The sequence below is a fragment of the Chrysochloris asiatica genome, unplaced genomic scaffold, assembly GCF_000296735.1.
Source record: "Chrysochloris asiatica unplaced genomic scaffold, ChrAsi1.0 scaffold00007, whole genome shotgun sequence".
Taxonomy (NCBI): Eukaryota; Metazoa; Chordata; class Mammalia; order Afrosoricida; family Chrysochloridae; genus Chrysochloris; species Chrysochloris asiatica.
In genome coordinates, this window is record NW_006408525.1 from 24,342,420 (window position 1) to 24,366,674 (window position 24,255).

Here is a 24,255-nt window from a genome sequence, read left to right on the forward strand (position 1 = left end):
CAAAGGGTTTGGTCTGGTTTATGCAGGAGATCCGGATTTGATTCCTGGCTAATACAGCACAAGTGCAGCCATAATTCATCTGTCGGTGAAGGCTTGTGTGTTGCTATGAAGCTGAACAGGCTTTAGGGAAGCTTCCAGACTAAGACTAGAAAGAAAGGTTTGCCAATCTACTTCCAAAAATCACATAATAGATCACAGTGGTCTGATTCCATTGTGCCTGGGGTTCCCAGGAGTTGATGACTCTATGGCAGCTAGCAGCAACAGCATTGTGTGCTTGTTGCAACGCTCAGCTCTGGGGCTATATTAAAAAAACAAGCCAGAACACATGGACTGGGAGTTAATTCCAGAATATCTATCCAGTGGAGGAGCACTTGGGGCCAGGATTTAAAAAGTCCAGGGAAATGGTTAGCAAAAAGGGTGGAAAAGCCAGGGAAGGGAGGGGGCAGCCACATTTCCTGGAATGTTAGAGCTACAGCCCATGAGCAAGTGCCAGGCACAGGAGGGCCGGCTGACCCGAGAGGAGCCCTGGGCTTCGTGGGTCATTAATCAGACTGCCCAGAGGTGGCGGCAGCAGACACAGCAGACAATGTCCTCCCTGCCAAACTGCCAGCTGCCCAACCAGCCCTTGCCCTGGGCCTAGTATGAACACGAACAGGGAACTCCTGCCCTCCGTACCAGCCATGAGGCAGACTGCTCTTCTGACAAGCAACACTCTGAGGACCTGAGGTCAGGGCCGGACTGAAGGGAAAAAAACGGGGAGGGCTGTCCCCACTATCACAGCTTCACCCTCCACCTTCCTGTCTCCAGACTGCCCGCCCCTCTAATCTCCAATCCACTCTCTGCAGGGCTCTGGCAAACAAACCTGACATGCGTGTGTGGCCACATCACTCTGCCTATGAGCCATCCTCCATGGCTTCCCACTGCTCTTGAAACAAAAGCCAAACCTTTTAGCCTGGCATGTAAGGTAGCACCATAAGCCACCCCGCAGCCTTCTCATCCTGCGATGCGCCCTGGGCGCCCACCTACCAGATGCCCCTGCCAGTCCCAAGGCACCAACAGTCACTCACACCTTTGTACACGTGGGTCCTCTACAAGGAACACTAGTAGCGTCGCAGTTAAGTACTCAGCTGCCAACCTGCAGGCTGGTGGTTTAACCTACTAGCAGCAGCTCCATGGAGAAAGAGGTGGTGATGTACTTCCATTAAAGCCTAGAAAACCCTATGATCAGTGTTCTTCTGTCTTATAGAGTTGCTATGAGACAGAACTGACTTCATGGCATGGGGCGTTTGGTCTTCTGATCTGGCATTACCTTCCTTGCCTTGTCTCCCAACTCCTTTCTTGACTTCCCTTAAATGAAAACTTCTTATTGACCATCTGCTTCTCCTTGCCCAAGGAGAACCTCTTCAAGTGGCCACTACTGGTTGTGCTCATGTATGCTTACATGTATGTTCATGAGCATCACATGGTGTTGGCTATCTGGCTCTACTTATGAAGGGAGCAACCCTGAAACCACCACCCCTGTGTGTGGGGGGGGGGGCAATTGCTATTGCCTGTCTTTGTTGCCACAGTCACTAGGTCTACAAGTGGGTGTGCTGCCCTTCAGCTCTGTCCCCAGGCACTGGAGAACCAGGACTTGCCCCAAGACCTAGCAGCCTCAGGAAAGCAGCTCCTTCAGCTTCTGCCTCTCACTCCTTCACCCAGGACAAAACAAGTCCAGAAGCTACGTCTGTTCCTTGTGAGTCTCCATCTCTCCTAATGGTGGTGGTATGCTGTGGAGTCGGTTCTGACTCATAATGACACTGTATAGGGTTTCCAAGCCTGTAAACCTGTACAGGAGCAGAAAACCTCATCTTTCTCCTACGGATGGCTGGTAGATTCAAACTGCTGACCTTGCAGTTAACAGCCCAATTCATAGCCCACCTCGCTACCAGGGCTCCTCCTATTTCCACCCATCTTAGCTGGGAACTTCTATCACTGAAACAAAACTAAACAACAAAAACCCATCTGCCAAGAAAAAAACTCTGCACATACTGATTGATCGTGCAAAGAAAGGCCCATAAAAGTACCCAGAAAATCTGCTTCCTGGGATTCCCATGGATCCATCTTGCAGCAATAAAATCTCGGGAGCCCTGAACAAGCATGATACACCTGAAATTTGCAGAACTCCAACTCTGAAGCCAGTTTAGCCTCAGTTGAAATTGCCTGCCACAGCCAAGGCTACAGAGCGTCTTTATTTATTTATTTATTTTCCCAGTTCAAACAAAAGAGTCTTTTATGAAAGTGCATGAGTATTAGCCTCTAAGTGCTGCTATGACAGAAAGACCTCAAGTGTGTGGCCTCAACAAACAGAAATTCAGCTCTTATTGGAAGTTCTAGTGTGGTGCTGTGGGCTAATACGTCAGAGTGCAAAGTCATCTGAACTACAAAGTCTCTGGTTCAAGCTTACCAGCTGCTCCTTGGAAACCCTATACAGGGTCACTGTGGGTCGGAATCGACTCTACGGCACTTAACAACAACAACAACTAGAAGTCTGAGTTCAGACATCAGCTCTAGAGGAAGCTTCTCTCTGTCGGCTTGTGGGGAAACGCAAGTCTCAGCTCCTCTAGTTTCTCCACATTCCTTGGTGATCTCCACGCAGCATGCAGCTTCCCCTCTGTACTTGTTGCTTGCTTGCTTTTCTGTGCCTGATTTGCTCTTTTCATATTTCAAAAGTGAGTTTGGTTTAAAATACACCTTACAATAATAGTCCCATTAATAGAGCAAAGCAAACCCTATTCCCAAATGGGATTCCATATATGGGCAAGGATTCCAACACGTACTCTGGGGGGATACAACTCAACCTATAACAATCAGGTAGCCTGAAAAGGTTGTCTGAAGACAGGATACTAAGTTTAGATGCTATTCAACTCATCAGTTACACAGTTCAGCTAGTGGACTTGCGTAAACCAAGGAGGAATGAAGGCCTACTCATCTTTCACCTGTGTGCTGCTATAGGATAAACACTGGATGGTAAAGTCAGTGTGAACTGCAAGGTCGGTGATTCAAACCCTTAGAAACCCTATACAGTGTCACTATGAGTCGGAACCAACTTGACAGCATTTAACAACAACATTGTATCTACCACATGTTCTGGTGACCAGGAGGGGATCGTGTTAGCAAACGAAGCAGATAGCAGTGGATGATGAGCAGGTGCTCTCAGGTATGGCTGGGGTCCACTGAAGACCGCTCCCATCCAGGAACAAGAGCAAACCCTCATTTAAAGCAACTGCTTTGAAGTCCAGGGAAGGATTTGGTGTCAGTCTGCTTCTTGGGACTCACACGGGGAGAGGTTTCATTGAACCTCCAAACATCTGACTCTAGGGCCCTGAACAGACATCACTCTTCTGTTGTGGAGCCCAAGCAGATGTGACCTGCCTTATCTAAGAATGTGGAGGTTCCTTGAATGGAATCATCACATTCTAGGTATTTCCCCAAAGAGCTCTCCAATGGCAGCTCTTAACCACACAAAGTTTTCGTCTGTTCTAACTCAGGTGAGTCAGAAATGAAAAGAGCTGCTACCTCTAGCTCTCAGGCAGAGAGTCTCTCCACTGAGTCCACAGATGCCACAGAGAGTGAGGGCGTCCAGACCTGAGGACCCCTGTTTACTCCAGGCTGAATGGGGCCAGGGCTCTGCTTCAGGTCTCAAAAGTGTCACGGACAGCTGATCTGTCAAGCAGGAAGTGCCATGCAGAAGCTACCTCAAATCCCAAAGAGGTCCCCAAAGACTGCCTCTCCTGGTACAGAGTGGCCTTGGGGATGCCCAGGACAATGAAGCTTGGAGCTGCATCTATACAGAGCATTGCCCAGGAAGGACAGATGATGTGGGTGCAGCCTAGGGAGGTGGGGGCAACTCGGAGTACGGTCACTCCCAGGTAGAAACTGGCTGCTCCCTCAATCTGTTAACACTCAAGCCCCTTCCTCATCTGGGGTTGGGGTCCTCTGTTCCTTGTATCAATGGTCTCCATCAGTTCTATGTGAAACTGGACCTCACCCAAGTTCCTCAGAGTAGAGCATCAGTGGTACAATTAAAGATGTCCCACCCATCCACTCAGGTCTTTCTGGAACCAGCTTTTCAGTCTAGAATTTCTGATTCCAGACATAGCATCATATTCAGAATGAAGTTGTTATACTAGACATGTTTAAGATGTCCCATCCCTATCCCAAGGGCATCTGTCCCTCACCCACAGGCCCTGTTGAGTGACCACACCCATCCACATTCTGTCCCACATGACCCAGTGCTTGCTCCGTCAGGCTGCTCACCTAATTCAAAGGCTGCCGCCCATCTGCCAGAAGCCAACAACCACCCGCTTGTACAACCTGAGCCAATCAGATTCCTTTCTTGGGAAGGTTGAATTGAGAAGCAGAGAAATTGGTGATAGGAAAGCTACGTGGGGCTGAGCTGAAGCCATTATCTTTACTAGTAGTTACCAGAGATGGGAGGGAAGTGGAAAGGCAGAGGTTTTGCTTAGGGGGCATTGAGTTTATGTTAACGGTAGTACAGTGATTTTGAAAAAGACATCAAGACTGGTTGCATAAGTAGAAGAATGTAATCGATGTTACTGAATTGCACATGTAGAAATTGATAAGATGATAGCTGTTTTGTTATGTGTATTTCACCACAATAAAATAAATTTTGAAGAAGATTGAGGAGCAGTGCCTGGCAGTAAACCTGCCTGAGGAATTCCTATCACCACATGACACCTGTTGTTTGTGGGGATGTCCTGTGACCCAGGGAAGGCAGTCCTCCAGAAACTGCAGACTGGAGGGGAGAAGCCTCAGCTAGAAGTTATAACTTGGGGACCTGACTTTACTGGGCACTGGGGAGTATAGCATGAACCAGACCACTTGACAAGTCCACCAAAGAGAACTACTTTTCCTTGAGATGCACATGAGAAGCCTCAGTTAATAATCCACTTTTGTTTTGAGCAGTAACATCCTGTGACGAAGCAGTAGTTTTCTAACATTTTGGCCGTGAAATCCTACCTTCCAAATGACCTTCTATGGAGGTTCAGTATATAAATCATATCAAAATAAAATCACCCGTGAGGAAGGAAAAAGAGGGACCTAGATTCCTGCCTATTGGATTACTTCCTCTATCTCAGCCTGTGAAGCAGTGCTGGGAATGCTTAGGGTTCCCAGGAGACCAATTTGTAAACCACTGCTCTAGGAGCAAGAGCATGGGCTGTGGCATCAGTTCAAAAAAACAGGCCCTCTTACATAATGTTACTGGCTGTCATTGAGTAGGTCCCTGTGCACAATAGGATCGGATCATTCTTATCTATAGGGCTTTCACTGGATGGGTTTTCAGCAGATGCCAGATCTTAGTATGGAAGAAGCCCCACTGAAATCTGTTCAACAGCATAGCAACACACAAGCCTCCACTGACACATACGTGGTAGCTGAAAGGTACATTTGTTGGGAATCGAACCTAGGCCTTGTGCATGAGAGATGAGAATGCTCCCACTGCATTGTCCTCATCCTTTACATAATAGTTGGTGGGAAACATTACTCTCCTCTTGCAGAATTCTTGTGAGGATTAGACAAAAGATACAAATGTGAACTCTTTGCCCAGGGCCTGGTTCACAGTAGGTGTTTGATAAGTGGGAGCTATTATGATGATTTTGTTGGACCTTTCCAGGAAAGGTCCTGATTGTGGGGGCTGCCTCCTCAAAAAGATCCCCAGCTCCACCTAAACGTGTGCTGCTACCGTGCTTCTCCCACCTCAATTATTCATGCCCGGAGAGCTGCCAGGCACTTCATTTCTGACAGCAGGGAGGCATTTACCTTGGCTGAGCTCAAGACATTTCTGGACAGGAACTCCAGCTAAGCTGTCACCATTGGCCCATCACCTGCCAGCCAACTGGCAGGTGGAAATGCTGGGGCAAGCAACCAAGGGCACCCTGCAGGGCTGCTGGAGAGGCCTAGCTGGTGAGGCTTGTCGGGATGGCACTCCAAGCACCTGGGTCCAACCCAGGAGGCAATAATGGGATTACTGGGGGGAGGCAGCCCCCCAACCCCCACCTCCACTATTCCATATGGCCTTACAAGACCAGCAGACCAACCAGCAGTGTGCTCCAGAAACCAGAAGCATCAGCATCAACTGGAAGCTTGTTATATATGCAGGATCCTTGGTCCAGTCCCAAGTCTGCTGAAACAGAGCCAACATGTGAACAAGCTTCCCAGGGGATTCTTACGTACAGTAACATTTGAGGAACACTGGTCTAGAAGCACTGATCTGTCTGGATCAACACATCGCTCATTCAGAGCTCAGACTCTGAAGGCAGTTAAGACCTGGGTTCTTAGTTCATTAGCTATGTGACCTTGGGTAATCAGCTTTACCTCTCTGTTCCCTCACAGTTAAAGAGAAGATGAAGTATTAGAAATACTGATCTCAAGGTAGGATTAAATAGAAAGCCATAGAATAGGGCCAGGACTCAGGAAGGGTTCGTTTAACGTCAGATGCTGTTATTATTTTATCTCCTGTATTTGCCCAACATGCCCATCTGTCTTCTGAAAAGGAGTCCTGGTGATGTAGTGGGTTAAGTGCTGGGCTGCTAACTACAAAGTTGGCAGTTCAAACCCACCAGCCGCTCCAAGGGAGAAAGATAGTGTTGTCTGCTCCTGCAAATATTTACAGTCTTAGAAACCCTAATGGGCCTTCAGTGGTTGGGGTCTTTCTGGAGATATTAACACCGCAGGTGAAAATAAGCTCACGCAGACTACAGGTCATCACAAAAGTGCTCATGTGAATTTTCTTCTCATTTGAAATGTCATGAAGCCATTACAAATGATGGTTAGAAGGATGATCCTGTTTACTGGGAAAGGAAGGACCGGATTAGACAAAAGGGCTCTTGCATTGATGTGGAGGGCTCTGGATAGGAGGCTTCAGGTTGGATGAGGTTGGTCTAAGAAGCAAGCCCCTGGATCTGAGGAGTGTGGAGGGTGTTGGACCAAACTTGGAAGAAGGAATGGACTGGCTTTCCAGCCAAAAAGTTTCTTAATGCCCTCAACACTTCCTGGAAATGGGAGAATCATCTTATGCTGGCACTGATCTGGTCCAATGTTGGCATATTTCCTTCTAGTCTTTCTCCCTATGCATATATTTTCACATGGTTGTAATCCTATTGATCTTATAGTTTTGTGGACTGCTTCGATCATTTTTCATGAGCAGTTTTTGGTGTCAACATGGTTTTCCTAGCCATCATTTGTAAAGACTTTGTGACACTCCATAATTTTCTTAACTGTTTCTAGTTTTTAAGCTCTTATCAAACCACCATGATGGATTTATAGATATATTTTCCATGTCTTGAATGATGTCTCCTGCTTTGAAGCTTTCGGTAAAGACAATGTGTCTCAGACTTTCGTTGTTGTTGTTGTTAGGTGCCATTGAGTCAGTAGAGAATCCAAATCTGATTCTGCTGATCTGAGGGGCCTGAAATTCTGCATTTCTAACAAGCTCCTAGGCCTTGCCAATACTGCTGGTCCCACCACACTTTGTGGAGTCAGGAGGATACGAGATGTAGCACCTGAAACTTCAAGGCCAGGAAATATTCTTCTGTTACTGTTATCCTATTTTTGCACTCCCAGGTGAAGTCTATAGAAAAAAATGTGTTCATTTTTTTCTAGGCCTTTTTGGTTAATTTCCTCAACCAATTAGCTCATGTGATTTTTGTAACAATTCTCTGAGGCATGTTCAGTCCACCTGATGGGCCAGGAAGCTGAGACTCAGAATAATGACTTGTCAAAATATACACTAGCATTCTTGCCCGGAACCAGTCCAGGGCGGGTTCAACTAACTGTTCCAGTTTGCCTAGGACTGAGGGGTTTCCCAGGACTTGGGACGTTCCGTACTAAAACCGGGATCTTCCTGGGAAAACAGGGACAGTTGGTCACCTAACTTGGTGTCAGCTAACATCTTATTCCAGACCCTTTATACACATTACTGGACAACACCTTCACAATAGCAGTTAGACAGCACACTTCTCTGTCCCATCATTAAGAAATGTGCTCAGGAATGCCCCTAGGAAGAAAGGAAAAGAGTCAGTAAGAGGGATCAGGAGTAGGAGACAAACCACCTGGGAATGAGCAGTCAGGAGAGGCACTGTGGCACCCTTTCAGCGCCACAAGATGGGAAAAGGCACGAGCGTGACCTGAGGTCCCAAAACGTGCCCCACATTTTGTTCTTGAATCTCAATCCTTTGAGACCAATGATTACTACCTATCTGGGGAAACTGAGGCTAGCAGGACTTTACTATGTCAGATTCAATTAACTGAGGGGCTAAGTATCCGGCTAAAGGTCACACAGCTGGTATACATCAGAGCCAAGATGGGGCCAAGGCAGAAGACTTTCCACACTCTGGAACCTGGCTGTCTGGAAGACACCTTCTAGCTCGCTGGATACTGTTTCTTCTCACAACTCGCTTGTCTTTTCTCTCTCCTCACGACTCTCCACTCCCTCCATCTACCTACATTCTACTCCCAGAGAAGTCTTCCTCCATCAGCCTCCTCACCTTCACCTCCTCCTCTGACCACACTGCTTTGGTGGTGCTCTTCAAGGTGCTCTGTTGGCCCTTTGTATGTCTGTGTGCCAAGAGTCTGTCCCATCTTCCCAACCCATAGATCTGGGGGTCAGAGGGTTCTGGAGGGTTCCTTTAGCAGAAGCTATGGAGCTGCACCTTTGGAACATTGTAGAAACCAGGCAGACATTACATTCACTTGTCCCTCTCTCTGCCTTGGATGACGTCCTCACTTGCCCTGATACAGGGTCCCTCCACATTCCTGGGCCCCACCATGTGGGTGATAAACTGGGAAGTTTATGTTGTGCTAGAGAGGAGAGAGATATTCAGGGAAGTTGGTCCAGGGGGTAAGTTGTGAGTGGAAGAAGGGAGTTTTTTAGATTATGGATTAAATGACGGGACTTTCCAAATCTTAACCTTTGTTGTTGTTGTAAGGTGCCATTGAATTGGTACTGACTTATAGCGACCTTATGCACAACAGAACGAAACACTGCCTGATCCTGGGCCAATCTCACTACTGTTGCCACACTTGAGTCCATCGATGCTGCCAGTTGGCCAATCCATCTCGTTGGGGGTCTTCCTCTTTTTCTCTGACCCTTGACCTTACCAAACATGATATCCTTCTCCAGCGACTGATCCCTCCTGACAATGTCCAAAGTATGAGAGACAACGTTTGGTCATCCTGGCCTCCAAGAAGCACTCTGGCTGCACTTCCTCCAAAACAGATTTATTGATTCTTTTGGCAGCCCATGGCACTTTCAATATTCTCCTCCAACACCATAACTCAAATGCATCAATTCTTCTACGGTCTTTCTTATTCCCTGTCCAGCTTTCGCATGCATATGAGGTTACTGAAAATACCATGGCTTGGGTCAGGCACACCTTAGTCCTCAAGCTGACATCTTTGCTCTTCAACACTTTAAAAAGGTCTTGTGCAGCAGATTTGCCTAATGTAATACATCGTTTGATTTCTTGACTGCTGCTTTCATGAGTGTTGACAGTTGATCCAAGAATGAAGTCCTTGACAACTTTAATCTTTTCTCCGTTGATAAGAATGTTGTTTATTGGTCCAGTGGTGAGCATTTTTGTTTTCTTGACATTGAGATGTAATCCATATCGAAGGCTGTGCTCTTTGATCTTCATCAGTAAATGTTTCTTCACTTTCAGCAAGGAAGGTTGTATCATCTGCATATCGCAGGTTGTTAATGAGTCTTCCTCCAATCCTGATGCCATGTTTTTCTTCATATAACCCAGTTTCTTGGATTATTTGCTCAGTATACAAGTTGAATAAGTATGGTGAAAGAATACAATCTTGTCGCACACCTTTCTTAATTTTAAACCATTCAGTGTTCCCATGTTCTGTTCGAACAACTGCTTCTTGGTCCACGTACAGATTCCTTAACCTTAGTTCCTCCCAAATTCTGGCTCCAGACCAGAACCATGAAACCAAGAAAACCTTGGAGCAGTACTTGGAAATCTCCAGGCTAGAAAAGAAACTTTGTCCAAGGCCACCCTTTCCAGAGAATAAATGGCAGCACATTCCAGGGTCTCTGATTTAATATTATCACTTCCCACACACACAATCACCCCCACAAACAAACAAACAAACAAAAAATCCCAGTGTCTCCAGAGCTTCATGATTGGTCTTGGTAGAAAGCCTCTGAAAAGCTTGAGTTCAGACAAGAGTCTTCTTTCCACAAGGATGTGGTGATGAGATGGGTGTGGGAATAAAATCTGAGGAGGGGCCACAGAGCTGCCAGCCCACCCTGGGATGGGGCAGAGCTGGAGGCCCCAAGTTCTCCAAAGCAAGAGGTTCTGAGCTAGAAAGGAACATTGTGTTGAGGATGCTGTGCAGAGAGGGCTGGCCAGAGAAGGCCTAGGTGGAAAGTTAGCAGAGGCATAGGGTAGACAGGACCAATTAGCGGGGCTGAGCTGTGGGCCAGAGAACTGGGCTAGAGAGAAGGCCAAAGAATGCAGCCAGAAGAGTGTGGTGAGGAATAGTTGTGGGAGGTCAGGGTGTGGTTAGGGAGAGGCAAAAAGAATGGCAGCCCTTTGATGTAGACCCATGTGTATGTTGTTGTTGTTGTTATGTGCTGTGGAGACAGTTCTGACTCATAGCAACCCTGTACACAGGGTTTCCGAGGCTGTAAATCTTTATGGAAGCAGAAAGCCTCATCTTTCTCCTGCGGAACAGCTGGTAGTTTCGAACAGCTGACCGTAAGGTTCGCAGCCCAATTCATAACCACTACGCTACCAGAGCTCCTTAGACCCGTGTGTATACATGTGCATAAACCCGGGAGCCAGACAGTAGGGTAGTTAGAAGCCGCTGAGTCCAACAGCCTACCTGGTGTATTTATAACCTCTTCTCTTCAACAACCTGGTCATTGGAAGCTTCTGGGAAGGGGTAGCAATCCTATTTCTTCTCATTTATTCATATGCCAGGCCCTGGCAATACAGTGATAAACAAAAGCACCTCAGCTCTCATGGTGCTTACGTTCCAGAGGGAAGACATGCAATACACACGAATAAACAGATAATTCGCAAGGCAGGAAGTGATGAGTGCTGTGGAGAAAAACAGAACTCTATTCTCTCTTTTCTTGTCATAGCCTGCAAGTATTAGAAAAAGAGCCATTTCTAAAGTCTTCTCAACACCAGGCTGCTAAATACCTCAAACTCCTTCAACTGCTCTTTCTGAGTCAAGGGTCCAAGTCTGTTTATCATCCTGGTTGCTCTCCCCTGGGCACAAGCCACCAGCAGTGGTCAGGCCTGGCCATATGTCACAAGAGTCCCGGAGACCCAGCCCTGGTTCCTAATTTCTAGGGGTTTCCATGGGCACAGTGGGCTTTCCCACCTCTGTTCTTGACAACAACTCTACGCTCCTGACTCATGCACAGCCCACGGGTCATGAAGATCTCCAAGTCTTTTTTTCATTATCTACTGCTAGACTACATCTCTCCCAATTGATTTTTAAACCAAAGTGCCAGAATTCATATTTATCCTCGAGTTTTATCTGTCTTGAAGCAGATTATCGTACTAGTCTGTGACTGGTCTTCTAGGGGTCTTCTGGGTTCCTGATATGGCAGCTCAGTTACCTCTGAAAGCCCATTCCTTCTATCTTCTTGGCCTCCTCCACATCATCAGTAAAAATGGTGTGACGGGCAGAGCTCCAGACAACCTCTAAGGCAGTCACAGAGGGCCTCCTTCCAACTGTATGTGGCTGCTGAAAGGGTCACGAAACCCTCCAAACGCATTTCTCCATTTTGTCCAAAGGGGTGAGGATGTGGGCTCCAGGACAGGAACATAGTGCCCAAGAAGTCTTCATATTCTAGAGGTCACTCTTTAAATTTTCTTGAAATGCTGCAGACCACAATCGCCTAGGCAACTTTCAAAGAAACAAATTCCAGGCTCCCTCTCCAGTGTTTGTGATCCAGCCCAGTCAGTCCCGGATGGAGCTGTGTTGTTTTTTAAGCTCTGGTGTTATTGAATCCATCCTGGCTTCCAATGACCCCCACTTCCCTTTTTGAGTGCCCACAGGCAATTGCTTCCAGAATTCCATGTCTCTTCGGCTCTCTTCTTCACAGTCAGGGGCACACCCCTTCTGACCAAGATGTCTGGCCCATAACAGGTGCTCAGTTGTGCAACCAATGGTTCAGGGGGTGAGAGAAGCTGCCAGGTACCCCAACTCAGAGACCTTCTCCTGCCCTGGCCTTCCATCCTATCCTCCCAGCATGGCTGTCGTGCTCTTTGCTTCTGTGAGGTTGAGAAGACAGGGCAGAAGGGGAAGCAGTGGGGCTGCATTCTCTTAGGTTCTACTTCAGGGACAAGACTAGGGTGAGGGTAGCAAGACAGTCACCTCAGGCACAGCATTGAAGTGGACTCCAAAACACTCAGGAACCTAGATCAATAACATTTGAATGTAATACTTTTCAAAGTTAAAATTAGTGCCAATATTGCTGCAATTTGACTACTAGACTTTTGCCTCTGAATGTAGTGACTCAAAATTCCAATTGGAATGGAAGGATTCTTCATATCAAGGAAGAAGCATGTTTCCTCCATGTACTGGGTTGGTAGGGGCAAGAAATTTAGACATTGGCTATCAAAAATGGTGGGGGGGGGTCTTTAAAAGCATGAAGTGGCTGGCTTTTATGAGACTGCTAAGTTTCAGAATGAGGGCGGTAAGGTAGAATCCCCACTGAATAGTTTACCTCTTTCCCAGATGGATCTGGTGAAAGGGGATGGGGGACAATGGTGGTATGACTTTATAACTCAATTGTGAATAATTGCTAGCAGAATTAATTGCAATTGTCATAACTGTAATTGTAGAAGATGAGTAACTAAAAGGGGAGAGTAAGTAGTTCATCTTTCATTTCAGGAACAGACAATCCCAGAACCATCAAGAAGGAAGAGCATGAGGGGCCTACCTAGAAAAGCAGTAACAGTAAAGACAGTGGCAGAGACGGTCACATGGAGAGACAGAGCAGTTGTGGGCTCTAGGCCTCAGAGAAAGGCTGTGTTCCTGTCGGCAGGAGGCTGGCTGGCACAATGTGCCCTTTGGACATTTAAATGAATATATATTTTTTTGTTTTGTAAGTATACAGCAAATATTTTTGCCGTGTTCATTTGTAAATGGGGAGTCACAGGAAGGAAGTAGAATAAATGTTACAGGGATTGGACTGTAATCATTCAGATGAAACAAAGTATATAATTTGCTGAATGTAAGGCTGATGATCTTGTCTGTAAAACTTCACTGAATTCACAGTAAAAAGCTAAAAAAAAAAAGCCTATATAAAATCCAACCATTCTACAGCAAGAATCATTCCCAGCCCCTCCACACACAGAGTAGACAGGGATGGGCAACTTGGACATTGGCTACCCAAAATGGGGGGGTGGGGGCTACAAAGGCAGGAAGTGACTGGCTTACAAGCTTTCAAGAGGGAACCTAGAGCCGGGGGCATGGAGGAAGGCAGAATCTCCAGTGAGTAGTATCCAATCTGCCTAAGCAGAGCTGATGAAATGAAATGCAGATGGGTCTCTTGTGATACAATAGTGAATAATTGTTATCAGGACTGATTGTGAAGGTTGGAAATGTAAAGGTAGACGTTTTAAAGGAAGGGAGGGAATAACTTTCCAGTCTAGGAGCGGAGGTCCCTAGGACCATCAACGGAGAAAAGCCAAGAGCGGGACCCTACCCAGAGAAGCAGTGATGCCTGAGATGGAGGCAAAGACAATGACGTGGAGAGACGGAGCAGCTGGGGACTTTAGACCAGAGAGGCAGAGCGACTGTGTGCTGAAGACTGGGCCGGGGGGTGGGGGTGGGGAGGTTAGTGTAGGGGACAGGCTTGCAGGGTATACCCTTTGGTTGGTTGATGATGCATGGAGGGGATTGTAACCACAGCAATGATACGATGTACGATACAATGAATGTAAAACTAATGTTCTCCCATGTAAACTATCATATAATTCACAATAAAACACCAAAAAAATCCAACCATTCCCACACATACAAAAAAATTATTAGTGACAAAATATCCACAATGAGCAAAATAGCGAATTTTTAAAATTGTAGTGCTGTGTCAAGCCACATTGGCATTTGAGGTAAAAGAAAACACCAGTACTAAGGCCTAATCCTTTTCTTCAACTTCCCACTCCTCCCCGTCTAACCCGTCCAGGTCCTCCACATTGCACAGCCTTCCTGACTCTTCTTTCGGGACCAAGCTTCTTAAGCAATCTGCATGTATTTCTTAATTTAAAAAATTGTTATTCAAATATAGAACAAAGAAATGCATACTGAGAAGCACACTCCCTTGGTGGTTTCCCAGCTTCTCCTGGTTTCCCAGTTTTCCTGTGTCTCGTGAATCCACCCTTCTCGATGCCTGCCTACACACAAAGCCATGCGTACACTCACACCCATCACCAAAACCTGTTGTCATCAAGTCGATTCTAACTCATGGCAATGCCCTGCGTTTGGAACTGCTCCAAAATGTTACAGAAGTACATCACCAGGCCTCTTCTGTGTCATTGCTAGATGGGTTCAGACCACCCACCTATAGGTGAGCAGTTGAATGCAAATGGTTTGAGCTACCCAGAGACTCTACATTCATCATAGACCCTCCCAAACAGTCCACCGTGACAGACACACAGAGGCAAAGGTGCAGAACACACAAAACCCTCAGACACACATGCAAACATACCCTCACTGACACGCACACACACACACACACACTCGGAAACACACAATGACAGAGTCCCCACAGACACACAGATGACTGTCAGCCTCCCAGAAAGCAAAGACCCTGTCCTCTCTGCACCCCCACCCAGAACTGCCCCAAGGCAGATGGGAGTTCTCTCCTCCAGCTTCACCCTAGCTAACTTTTCTCTTCATACCCCATTCCGCCCTTCTCTTAGGTTGAGCAGCCTATACCTTTGCAGCCAAAGACCCTCTTGGGCTTCACAGATTACAGATAGGGCAGATGCAATAGGAGTGGGGCCAGAGCTGGCAATTGGGGATGGAACTAACAACGTCCCCTCCGCTTTTAGTCGAAACTCAAGGAAGTGGAAAGTCCAGAGCTCCGCTTTCAGCTCTGCCATGACAATACTGTGTATCCTTGAGCAAGTCACTTCAATTTTCTGGGTCAGGAGGAGGTAGGCAGCCTAGGGAGCTCTGCCATGCTCTGATTGTCTGACCAGGCCCTGCTTCCCATCCTCTCCCCTGGAATCCCTTCTCCACTCTGACTACTGGAGCCAATCCCAAGGATTTGTGATTTGCAGGTCTGACAAGCACATGACCCATGGGAGAGCCCTGCACCCCTGCCTTCCCTCTCCCTCCATGTTCCTGAAGGACTCACCACCACCCTGGTCCCATTATCTGGCAGTGTGTCGATGGCCAGGGTGCCCCCGACCAGGTCCTGGCTCAGCTGGGTCCTGTCTGGTTCCAACACCAGTCCAGGGGTCTCCCGGACTCTCCGCCTCCAGCCTTGCATGGTCCTCATGGTGGCCCATCCAGAGCCTCGGCTTGCATCCTGACCTGGGGTAGAGGACAGAAAACTGAGTCCCAGCAGTCCAGAGTGAAGGTCCAGAAGGTTAAAAAAAAAAGCCCACTTACTCTGCATAAATCCCAACAGCATGCCACCATGGACATTTAGGATGCCTAACTGCGCCAGACTGCAAAGCAGTTTGAACTGCAAGGTCGGTGGTTCAAACTCACCAGCTGCTCCTCGGAAACCCTTTACAGGGTCTCTGTGTGGCAAAACCGACTCAATGGCACTTCACAACGAGAATAATAATAACAAATACGTGGAGCTATGTGCCCAGCTCCATGCCAAGCACTTTGCATGCACAACAATTTTAATCATCACAACATCCTTCTGGATAGATATCATTGTCCCCATTTTGCAGACAAGGAAACAGAGGCTCACAGATGTTAAAGAAGATCACACACAGCTGGTAAAGGATGGAGAAAATGGTCAAGTCCAGATTGATCTGCCTTTGGTGGTGTGCCGTGGAATCAGTTCCAACTCTTAGCGACTCTGTATAGGCCGTAAATCAGCAGAAAACTTCATCCTTCTCCCACAGAACAGCTGGTAGTTTTGAACTGTTGACCTTGAGATTAACAGCCTGACTCATAACCACTACACCTTGTGGTGCTGTGAGTTAATGCGCTGGACTGCAAAGTTGGTTTGAACCACAAGGTCGGCTCCTCGGAAACCCTATACAGGGTCGCTATGGGTTGGAACCAACTCAATGGCCCTTAACAATAACAAGTTTCAACCTCAGCTGCACACTGGAACCACCTGGAAAGCTTTAAAAATTCCAGTTATCTGGTTCCACTCTAGAGCTTCTGATGTATCTGATCAGTGGTATGACCTGGACATTAGGATTCTTAAAGGCTCCCCAGTGGAGATTCTGAGAAACCCTGAAGGTAGAGAGCATTGCAGACAAAGGTGAGAACCACTGCCCCAGAACCTTCCAAAGCAGTTACTTATCTCTCTGCCAGAAATAGCACATAATTCCATCTTCCAGAGGCCTCGGGGAACTAGAAGCCAAAAAGTAGAGCTCTTTCAGTCTAGGGTTTCTCATTGTCAGAGTTTTTGAGATTTGGGGCTGGATCGATCATTTGTGGTGGGGGCTATCCTGTGCATTATAAAATGCTTCACAGCATTCCTGGCTTCTAAACATTACATACCAGTAGCATCCACCTCCCAGATTGTCACAATTGAAGATGACTCCAGATGTTGCCAAATGTCTCCTGGGGGACAACATCATCACTCTCCTGCCCTATGGAGAGCCACTGTATTTTAATTCTTTCACGGTCCATCTTTAAACACCGTAGGCAACTCATCACCAAGGATGATAAATATGTTTCATCTTGCAGGGTATACAATAAGGTTTATAATTTGACCCCCAGTTCCTCAGAGCTAACCTCTAAACTCTTGGAATTTCCTCAGTCCTTTGAGTCTTTCTTATGATGACTGCACACCACACTTCAGGGTTGATGTAAATGAAATGGCTCTTTTTTGGGGGGGTGGCTGATCATGCTGGCCACAAAGATGTTCCACATGATGCCAGCCCAATTTGAGGGAGGAGGGTTGGAGACTCAGTTCAACTACTTGATCAATGAATGATTCAGTCAATCCTGACTATATAATTGTTGGTTATTGTTGTTAAGTGACGTCGAGTCAGTTCCGACCCATAGCGACCCTGCACAGGGTTTCCGAGGCTGTAAATCTTTACGGCAGCTGAAAGCCTCATCTTTCTTCCGCGGAGCAGCTGGTAGTTTCGAACTGCTGACCTTGCGGTTCACAGCCCACTTCATAACCGCAACGCTACCAGAGCTCCTTTAATTGTTGGTAGGTGGGTGCCGTCAAGTCGATTTCAACTCTTGGGGATTCTGTGTAACAAAGGTTAACTCCTGATCCACCAGGCTTTCTTGTCTAAATAATGTTGTTAAGTGCCATCAAGTCAGTTCCAACTCATAGTGACCCTATCTAGGGTTTCCAAGAAGAGACTGGTGGGCTAGAGTCACTGGCCTTACGGTTGGTAGTCCAGTACCTCACTAAAAGCTCTGGATACTGAAGCTTTGTAAATTTCCGAGTAGGTAAAGACAAACAAGATGGCAGCTCCATACAAAGCACCTTCTTGATACATCTTACAGAGCTCACTCTATGGTTCTCTTACTTTGTATCCTTTTTGCTGTGATAAAGCTGTAATCTTTAACATAGTACTTTCTCAAATTCTGTGACTCACTTTACTGGATTAGGTCAGCAGTTCAAACCCACCAGCCTCTCCTTGGAAACCCTTGACAGGGTCGCTGTGAGTTGCCATGGACTTGACGGCATTTAACAATAATAACAACACACAGCAATAAGCACTGGACTGCTAAACTGTAAGAGATACAATTCAAATCCGCCAGTCGTTCCTCAGAAACCCTATACGCGAGGCCACTATGAGTCAGACCCAACTTGCACAGCACTTAACCACAACAACAACAAAGGGGTGATGATGGAGCCGTGGTGGTGCAACAGTTAAGCACTCAACTGCGAAATGAAAGGTGGGCATTTCAGACCACTCAGCAAGCAGCTCCACAGGAGAAAGACCTAGCAATCTGTTTCTGTCAATACTACTCTTGGTATGTAAATTCCATCGAATCCGTTTCAACTCACAGCGACCCTGTGTAGCATTTCCAAGGAGAAGCTGATGGGTTTGAACTGCCCACCTTGCAGTTAGCGATCCAGTGCTTATCCTACAGCATTACTCCTAGGAAATCCTATCAGGCAGTTCTACTCTGTTTTCTGGGATCAGTATAAGTCAAAATTTACTGCACAGACAGCACCTAACAACAACAGAAGGAGATGAAACCCCCCAAATTGGTATCCAGCAGGTCAGAAGTGAAAGTGTGTGGGGCTCCAAGCTGCTTCTTAGAAACCCTACACAGGGTCACTATGAGTTAGAACCAACTTGTTGGCACTTAACAACAAGGGGTGACTAAGGAGCCCTGATGATCAGCAGTTCAGCACTCCGCTGCTTCTGGAGGACTCTGCCCTTTCATTTGAGGCATCTAATCCATCTCTGGGGGTAGGATCAGAGGAAGAAGTGCTGCGTTTGCCATTGGTGTCAGAGAAGATACTGAGATTTCGAGCTGGAGTTTGCTTTAGTGAAGACAGAGAGAAACAGGCACCCACTATACATCCCAAATGCCATCTTCAACCAACTAATGACAACAAGGCACTTTAGCTGAGAATTTAGAGGCTCCATTTGTATTCATTCAGCAGGAAAGATTGTCATGATTGATTAGCAATATCTACCAAGTTGGAAAATGGCCACACATAGGCCATTGAGTAGCCTTTCCTAGACTTGTTCTCTCCAGATCATTACTCTTAACCTAAATGACACAAAAACCATCCTTCTCTATTTCAGGAAGATTTGTGACCCTTTACATGTCTTGCATTGTCACTCCAATAACATCCAAGATCATCTACCTACCATGGACACAGCAGAGTTTCGTTGTGTTGTGCAGAGGGTTGCTATGAGTCGGTACCAACTCAATGGCACCTAACAACAACAACAACCATGGGACACGGGAGTTCTGGTGTGGCATTGCAGGTTAATGCGCTGGCCTGCAAGGTCAGTTTCACAGGCACTTAACAACAACAACAACCATGGGACACGGGAGTTCTGGTGTGGCATTGCAGGTTAATGCGCTGGCCTGCAAGGTCAGTTTCACAGGCACTTAACAACAACAACAACCATGAGGTGGATCTGATGGTCTCTCTCTGTGGCCTTTGGTCTCAGGCCTACACTTGTGTCAATCACTCCTGTCCACCCCTCTCTCACTCCCCAGAGCTCCTGGATATGGTTCTCTCCCTCCCAGAGCACCCACTGGCATTCTGACTCTTCCAGTTGCCTCAGCAGACTGAGTTCCCAGGTCTCTTTTCTCTCCACCTTCTTCAAATGCTCATCAGCAATAAGTGCTCAATCATTGCATGACTGAGAGCACAATACTGGGGGTAACTCTACGGAGCCAGCAAGGGCAGAGGTGGAAACAAGGCATGACCAAGACCAGACCTGGGGTTGGGGCCAGGACTCTACTGTGGGGCCCTGGTTTGTCATTAGACATTTTATCCAATTAAGTCATTCTTGGCTGCTGGAGGCTGCTGGGCCCTTGCCTACCCCCTCTTACTTCTCCACCTCTAATCACAACCAGATGCTCCTAGAAAGTGTGGAGAGAGAGATGGTCCCCAGGCCCCTTCCCCATGACACCCATTTGGTGCCCACAGAGGAACCTGAGCCAGTGCTGGGAAGGCAGCATGCCTACTACCCAGACCCCAAGCCAGGGCTGTTAGGCCCTCTCTGGTGGGGCCCACAGCTGTCTGTGGAGATAGAACTGTTTGTGCTAGGCTGGTCTGCCAGGCTTTCCAGGTCTTCCTGCAAGCAGCCCTCGGGCCTGGGTAAGGAACCAGGGCAGGGAGAAAGTCTGTGTAGAACCAGTGGAGAAGTTCAACCAGTCCAGAGGGGGTTGTTGGGGGTTTACAGGAATCACCCAAACTAGAATTGAGATAGTGAGATACCTGGATGGTGGAGGCCTGGGGAACCCAGTCTTAGGTGGGGTCAGGGCAGAGGTGGAGATACCTGTGCTGACCTCTCAGTTCTGCCACCCACAAGCTGTGCAACCTTGAGCCCATCAGTTGAGCTAGAGAGCCTCAGTTTCCTCATCACTAAAATGGGTGTGATATTCATGCCTATGGCACAGGCTGCCATGAGTATCAAGAAAGAAACATGAATTTTGTTTGATAAACAGAAGAGGGCTCTAGGTCAGGGGCAGAGGCAAAGAGTTCATGAAAGAGGGTGGGGCAAGAGCCAGGAGAGAGAGGTTGTTGAGGAACCCTACCCTGGCCCAGCCCTGAGCCTCACCCTCCCAATCCATACCACATCTGTCCCCTACCACCTTTCCCTTTCGCAGCTGGCTGGGCCAAGACATCACCCCCACAACTTGTGAAAGGAGCCAACACAGCTGGCCGTTCACGTGTGCATATGCAGGGGCCCACGTGCCTGTGTGCACACACTCACAAAGACTTGTAAGAAGGCCTTGGTCCCTTCTCTGGGTGCTCACATGGGTTACACACCTATCCTGGCCACTTCCTATTCCACCTTTGCTCTTCCTTCCCAGCACCCATTTCATGCTGAACATGTGAGAATGTACCCAACTGTGTAGAACGTCCAGAAGTTTCCAGAACACAAACTGTTCATTCATTCATTCACTCATGGCCTCAAGTAGAGTACAAACTACTGGAACGTCATAATAATGGTGGTGCTATGCGGTCAGGTCGATTCCGACTCATAGCGACCTGTATAGAGTTTCTGAGGCTGTACGTCTTTACGGGTGCAGAAAGCCTCATCTTTGTCCTGTGGAGCACCTGGTGAACTCAAACTTCTGAACTTGCAGTTAGCAGCCTACCGCAAAACCCAGTATGCTTCCGGGACTCCTTGCCCTAATAATTGTTCTTGCTGTTATTAAGTGCTGTTGAAGCAGATGGGTTTGAACTGCTGACCTTGTGGTTCCAAGTCCAGTGCTTATCCTACAGCACCACACCAGGAGCTCAATAATAATGTTGTTGTTAGGTGTCATCAAGTCAGTACCGACTCATAGTGACCTTATACACAACAGAACGAAACACTGCCCTGTCCTGGGCCAACCTCACAATTGTGGCCACGCTTGATGTTGTCACTTTCAATAATAATAGTGATAATAAGAATGAGAGCTAACTTTTAAAGAATGCTTACTCTGTACCAGGCACTATTCCAAGTGCTTTAAGCACGTTCACTCATTTAATTCCTACAACAGTCCCACGAGATAGGTAGTGTTACTGTGTTGTGAGTTTCTGTCGAGTCAATTCCAAGTCATGTGACTCCATGTCCCATGGGTTTTCAAGGCTAGGACCTGTTGTAAGCAGATCACCAGGCCTGTCTTAGGAGGTGCCTCTGGATGGGTTCCAACTGACAATCTTTCAGCGAGCAGTCAAGCACTTAACTGTTTGCACCACTCAGGGAGTCCTATGGCGGTGGTGATGATGGTGGTGAACTATCGAGTTGGTTCCAAATCATAGCGACCCTATAGAGCTTCCAAGGTTGTAAATATTTACAGGAGCAAAAAGGCTTATCTTTCTCTTGTGGAGCAGCTGATAAATTTGAACTGCTGACCTTCCATAATCCCTACACTACCAGACTCCTTCATGAGATATGTTGTTGTCAAGTGCTGCCGAGTCCATTCCAACCCCTAGCAACCTAGTATAGGGTTTCTGAGGAGCAGCTGGTAGATTGGAACTACCAGCCTTGTGGTGCACAGCCTAGTGCTGATCCTAAAGCCACACCAGGAGTCCACATGAGATAGGTACTAGGGTTAAATCCATTTTACAGATGGAGAAACTGAGGCATAGAGTAGTAAAGGCATATCCCAAGATCACACAACTAGTCACAGTAGTATTTGAACCCAGGCAGGCTTGTACCAGAGTTAAATGATAATCACAGACGCGGAAGCAACTCCAGCTGTTCCCTAAGGTGCAGCAGGAGCCCCCAGGCAGATCAGCGCAAGGGCTAGGTTCCTGGAGGGCCCTGCACTGAGGCCATTGGGCCTGAACCTGGGAGCTGCCCCAGAGAGTGTACCCTCCTGGCATGCAGTGCCCTGCTCTGAGGCAGGGGGCAGTGGGACTGATGTCCAAGTTGTCCCAGAGCCTCGGTATAACTTCCCTCATCCCATCGTCATTCCAGCCTCCTAAATCTTCCCGGCCCCACAGTCCAGGCCACCATTGTCTCTTTCTTTCAGTTCCCAACTTCTACCCTTCACAACCTCAAAGCAGTCTCCCACACTCTGGCCAGAGCAATGGTCCATCTGTCAGCCTTCTCGCTTCACCCTCCAGCTGAAGCCCCAGATCCTCCTCTCCGCATCCAAAACCCTTTGTGACCAGATCCCTGCCCACTCCTACAGCCTCCTCTCTCCCTAAGCCCTCTCCAGGGTCCAGCCCTGCCTGCTGCCTCTGGATACGGGGCTTTCACACACACAGTTTTCTCAACCAGGACCGCTCTGTTCCATAAACCTTTCTCCTGATAACTCTTAATCATCCTTCAAATCTCATGAGATGTCACATCTTCCCAGAGCCTCCCCTGACATTTCTCCCACTCTCTCCAGAAGCTAGATGGCCCTGCTTTGTATTGGCCCACCCTGAGCACCATCCCAGCTCGTATCCAGGCACATCATCACTGCCTGTGCATCCACAGACTCCAGGAAAGTAGCACTTGCAGTGTTTGGCTTGCATATAGCCAAGTGCCCAGTAAGTATACATGGATGATAGAGAAAAGAAGGGAAGGAATCCTTAATTGCCTTCAGTATCTGAGACACACAGCACTGAAAAAGATCCTTCCCTTGCAGAATAGCCCCACCAGAGATCATCACTGGAATATTAAAAGAGCACAGGTTCACAAGAAACCAAAAGAGACCTACAAAAATGGAAGAATGTACCATGCTCCTGGATAGGACGACTTAACACTGTGAAAATGTCAATACTTCCTAAAGCAATTTACACATATAATGCAATCTCAATCCAGATTCCAACAACATTCTTCAAAGAGATGGAAAAAACAATTACAAACTTTATATGGAAAGGAAAGAGACCCAGGATAAGCAAAGCAGTGCTTAACAAGAATAAGGTTGGAAACCTCTCACTCCCTGAGTTCATGGTACTGGTACAATGAAAGATGCATAGATCAATGGAACAGAATCAAGAATCCAGAAACTAACCCATCTACATACAACCAACTGATATTTGACAAAACACCTAAATATATATCGCATGGGAGGTGATAGTCTCTTCAACAGATGGTGCTGGTAGAACTGGAAAACGATATGCAAAAGATTGAAACAAAACCTTCACCTCACACCTTATACAAAAACCAACTCAACATGGATTAAAGACATAAATGTGAATCCAGAATTATGAAGACCATCAATGAAAAAATAGGGACAAATGTGAGGGCACTAATTCAGGGAATACACAGACTACCAAACATTTTGAAAACTACATAAACAAAATAGACAAAATAGATGAGTGGGACATACTAAAAATTAAAAACTATGTGCATCAAAAGACTTCACCAGAAGAGTAAAAAGGGAACCCACAGAATGGGAAAAAATCTTTTGCAATGACATATCAGACAAGGGACTTATTTCTAAAATATATAGGAAACTACAACATCTCTACAAGAAAAAGACAAATAACCCAATTAAAAAGTGGGCACAGGACATGAACAGGCACTTCACCAAGGAGGAGATCCAGGCAAGGAAGAAATGCGCACGATCACTAGCCATTAGAGAGATGCAAATCAAAACAACAATGAGATGTCATCTCATACCAGCAATAACAACAAAGATCAAAAAAGTAGAGGACAATAAATGCTGGCGGGGATGTGGAGGGACTGGGACACTCCTGCATTGCTGGTGGGACTACAAAATGGTCCATCCACTCTGGAAAGCAATATGGCGTTTCCTCAGAAGGTTGGAAATAGAAATACCTTATGATCCAGCAATTCTTCTACTAGGTATTTACCCACAAGAAAAACGTGCCATAACATGAGTAGATATATGCACACCAATGTTCATAGCAGCACTATTTACAATAGCAAAAAGATGGAGACAGCCTAAGCGCCCATAAAC

The 24,255-nt window shown here is 47.0% G+C and overlaps 1 protein-coding gene across 1 annotated transcript in view; it reads right to left on the reverse strand.

Moving 5' to 3' along the window:
* The window catches only part of PLXDC1 (plexin domain containing 1), a 79,966-nt gene that overhangs the window by 47,914 nt on the left and 7,797 nt on the right, over window positions 1–24,255 (reverse strand). The window contains exon 2 of the mRNA XM_006832540.1: window positions 15,401–15,579. Coding sequence (XP_006832603.1) covers window positions 15,401–15,579 — 179 coding nt within the window. The remainder of the gene's footprint in view (window positions 1–15,400; window positions 15,580–24,255) is intronic.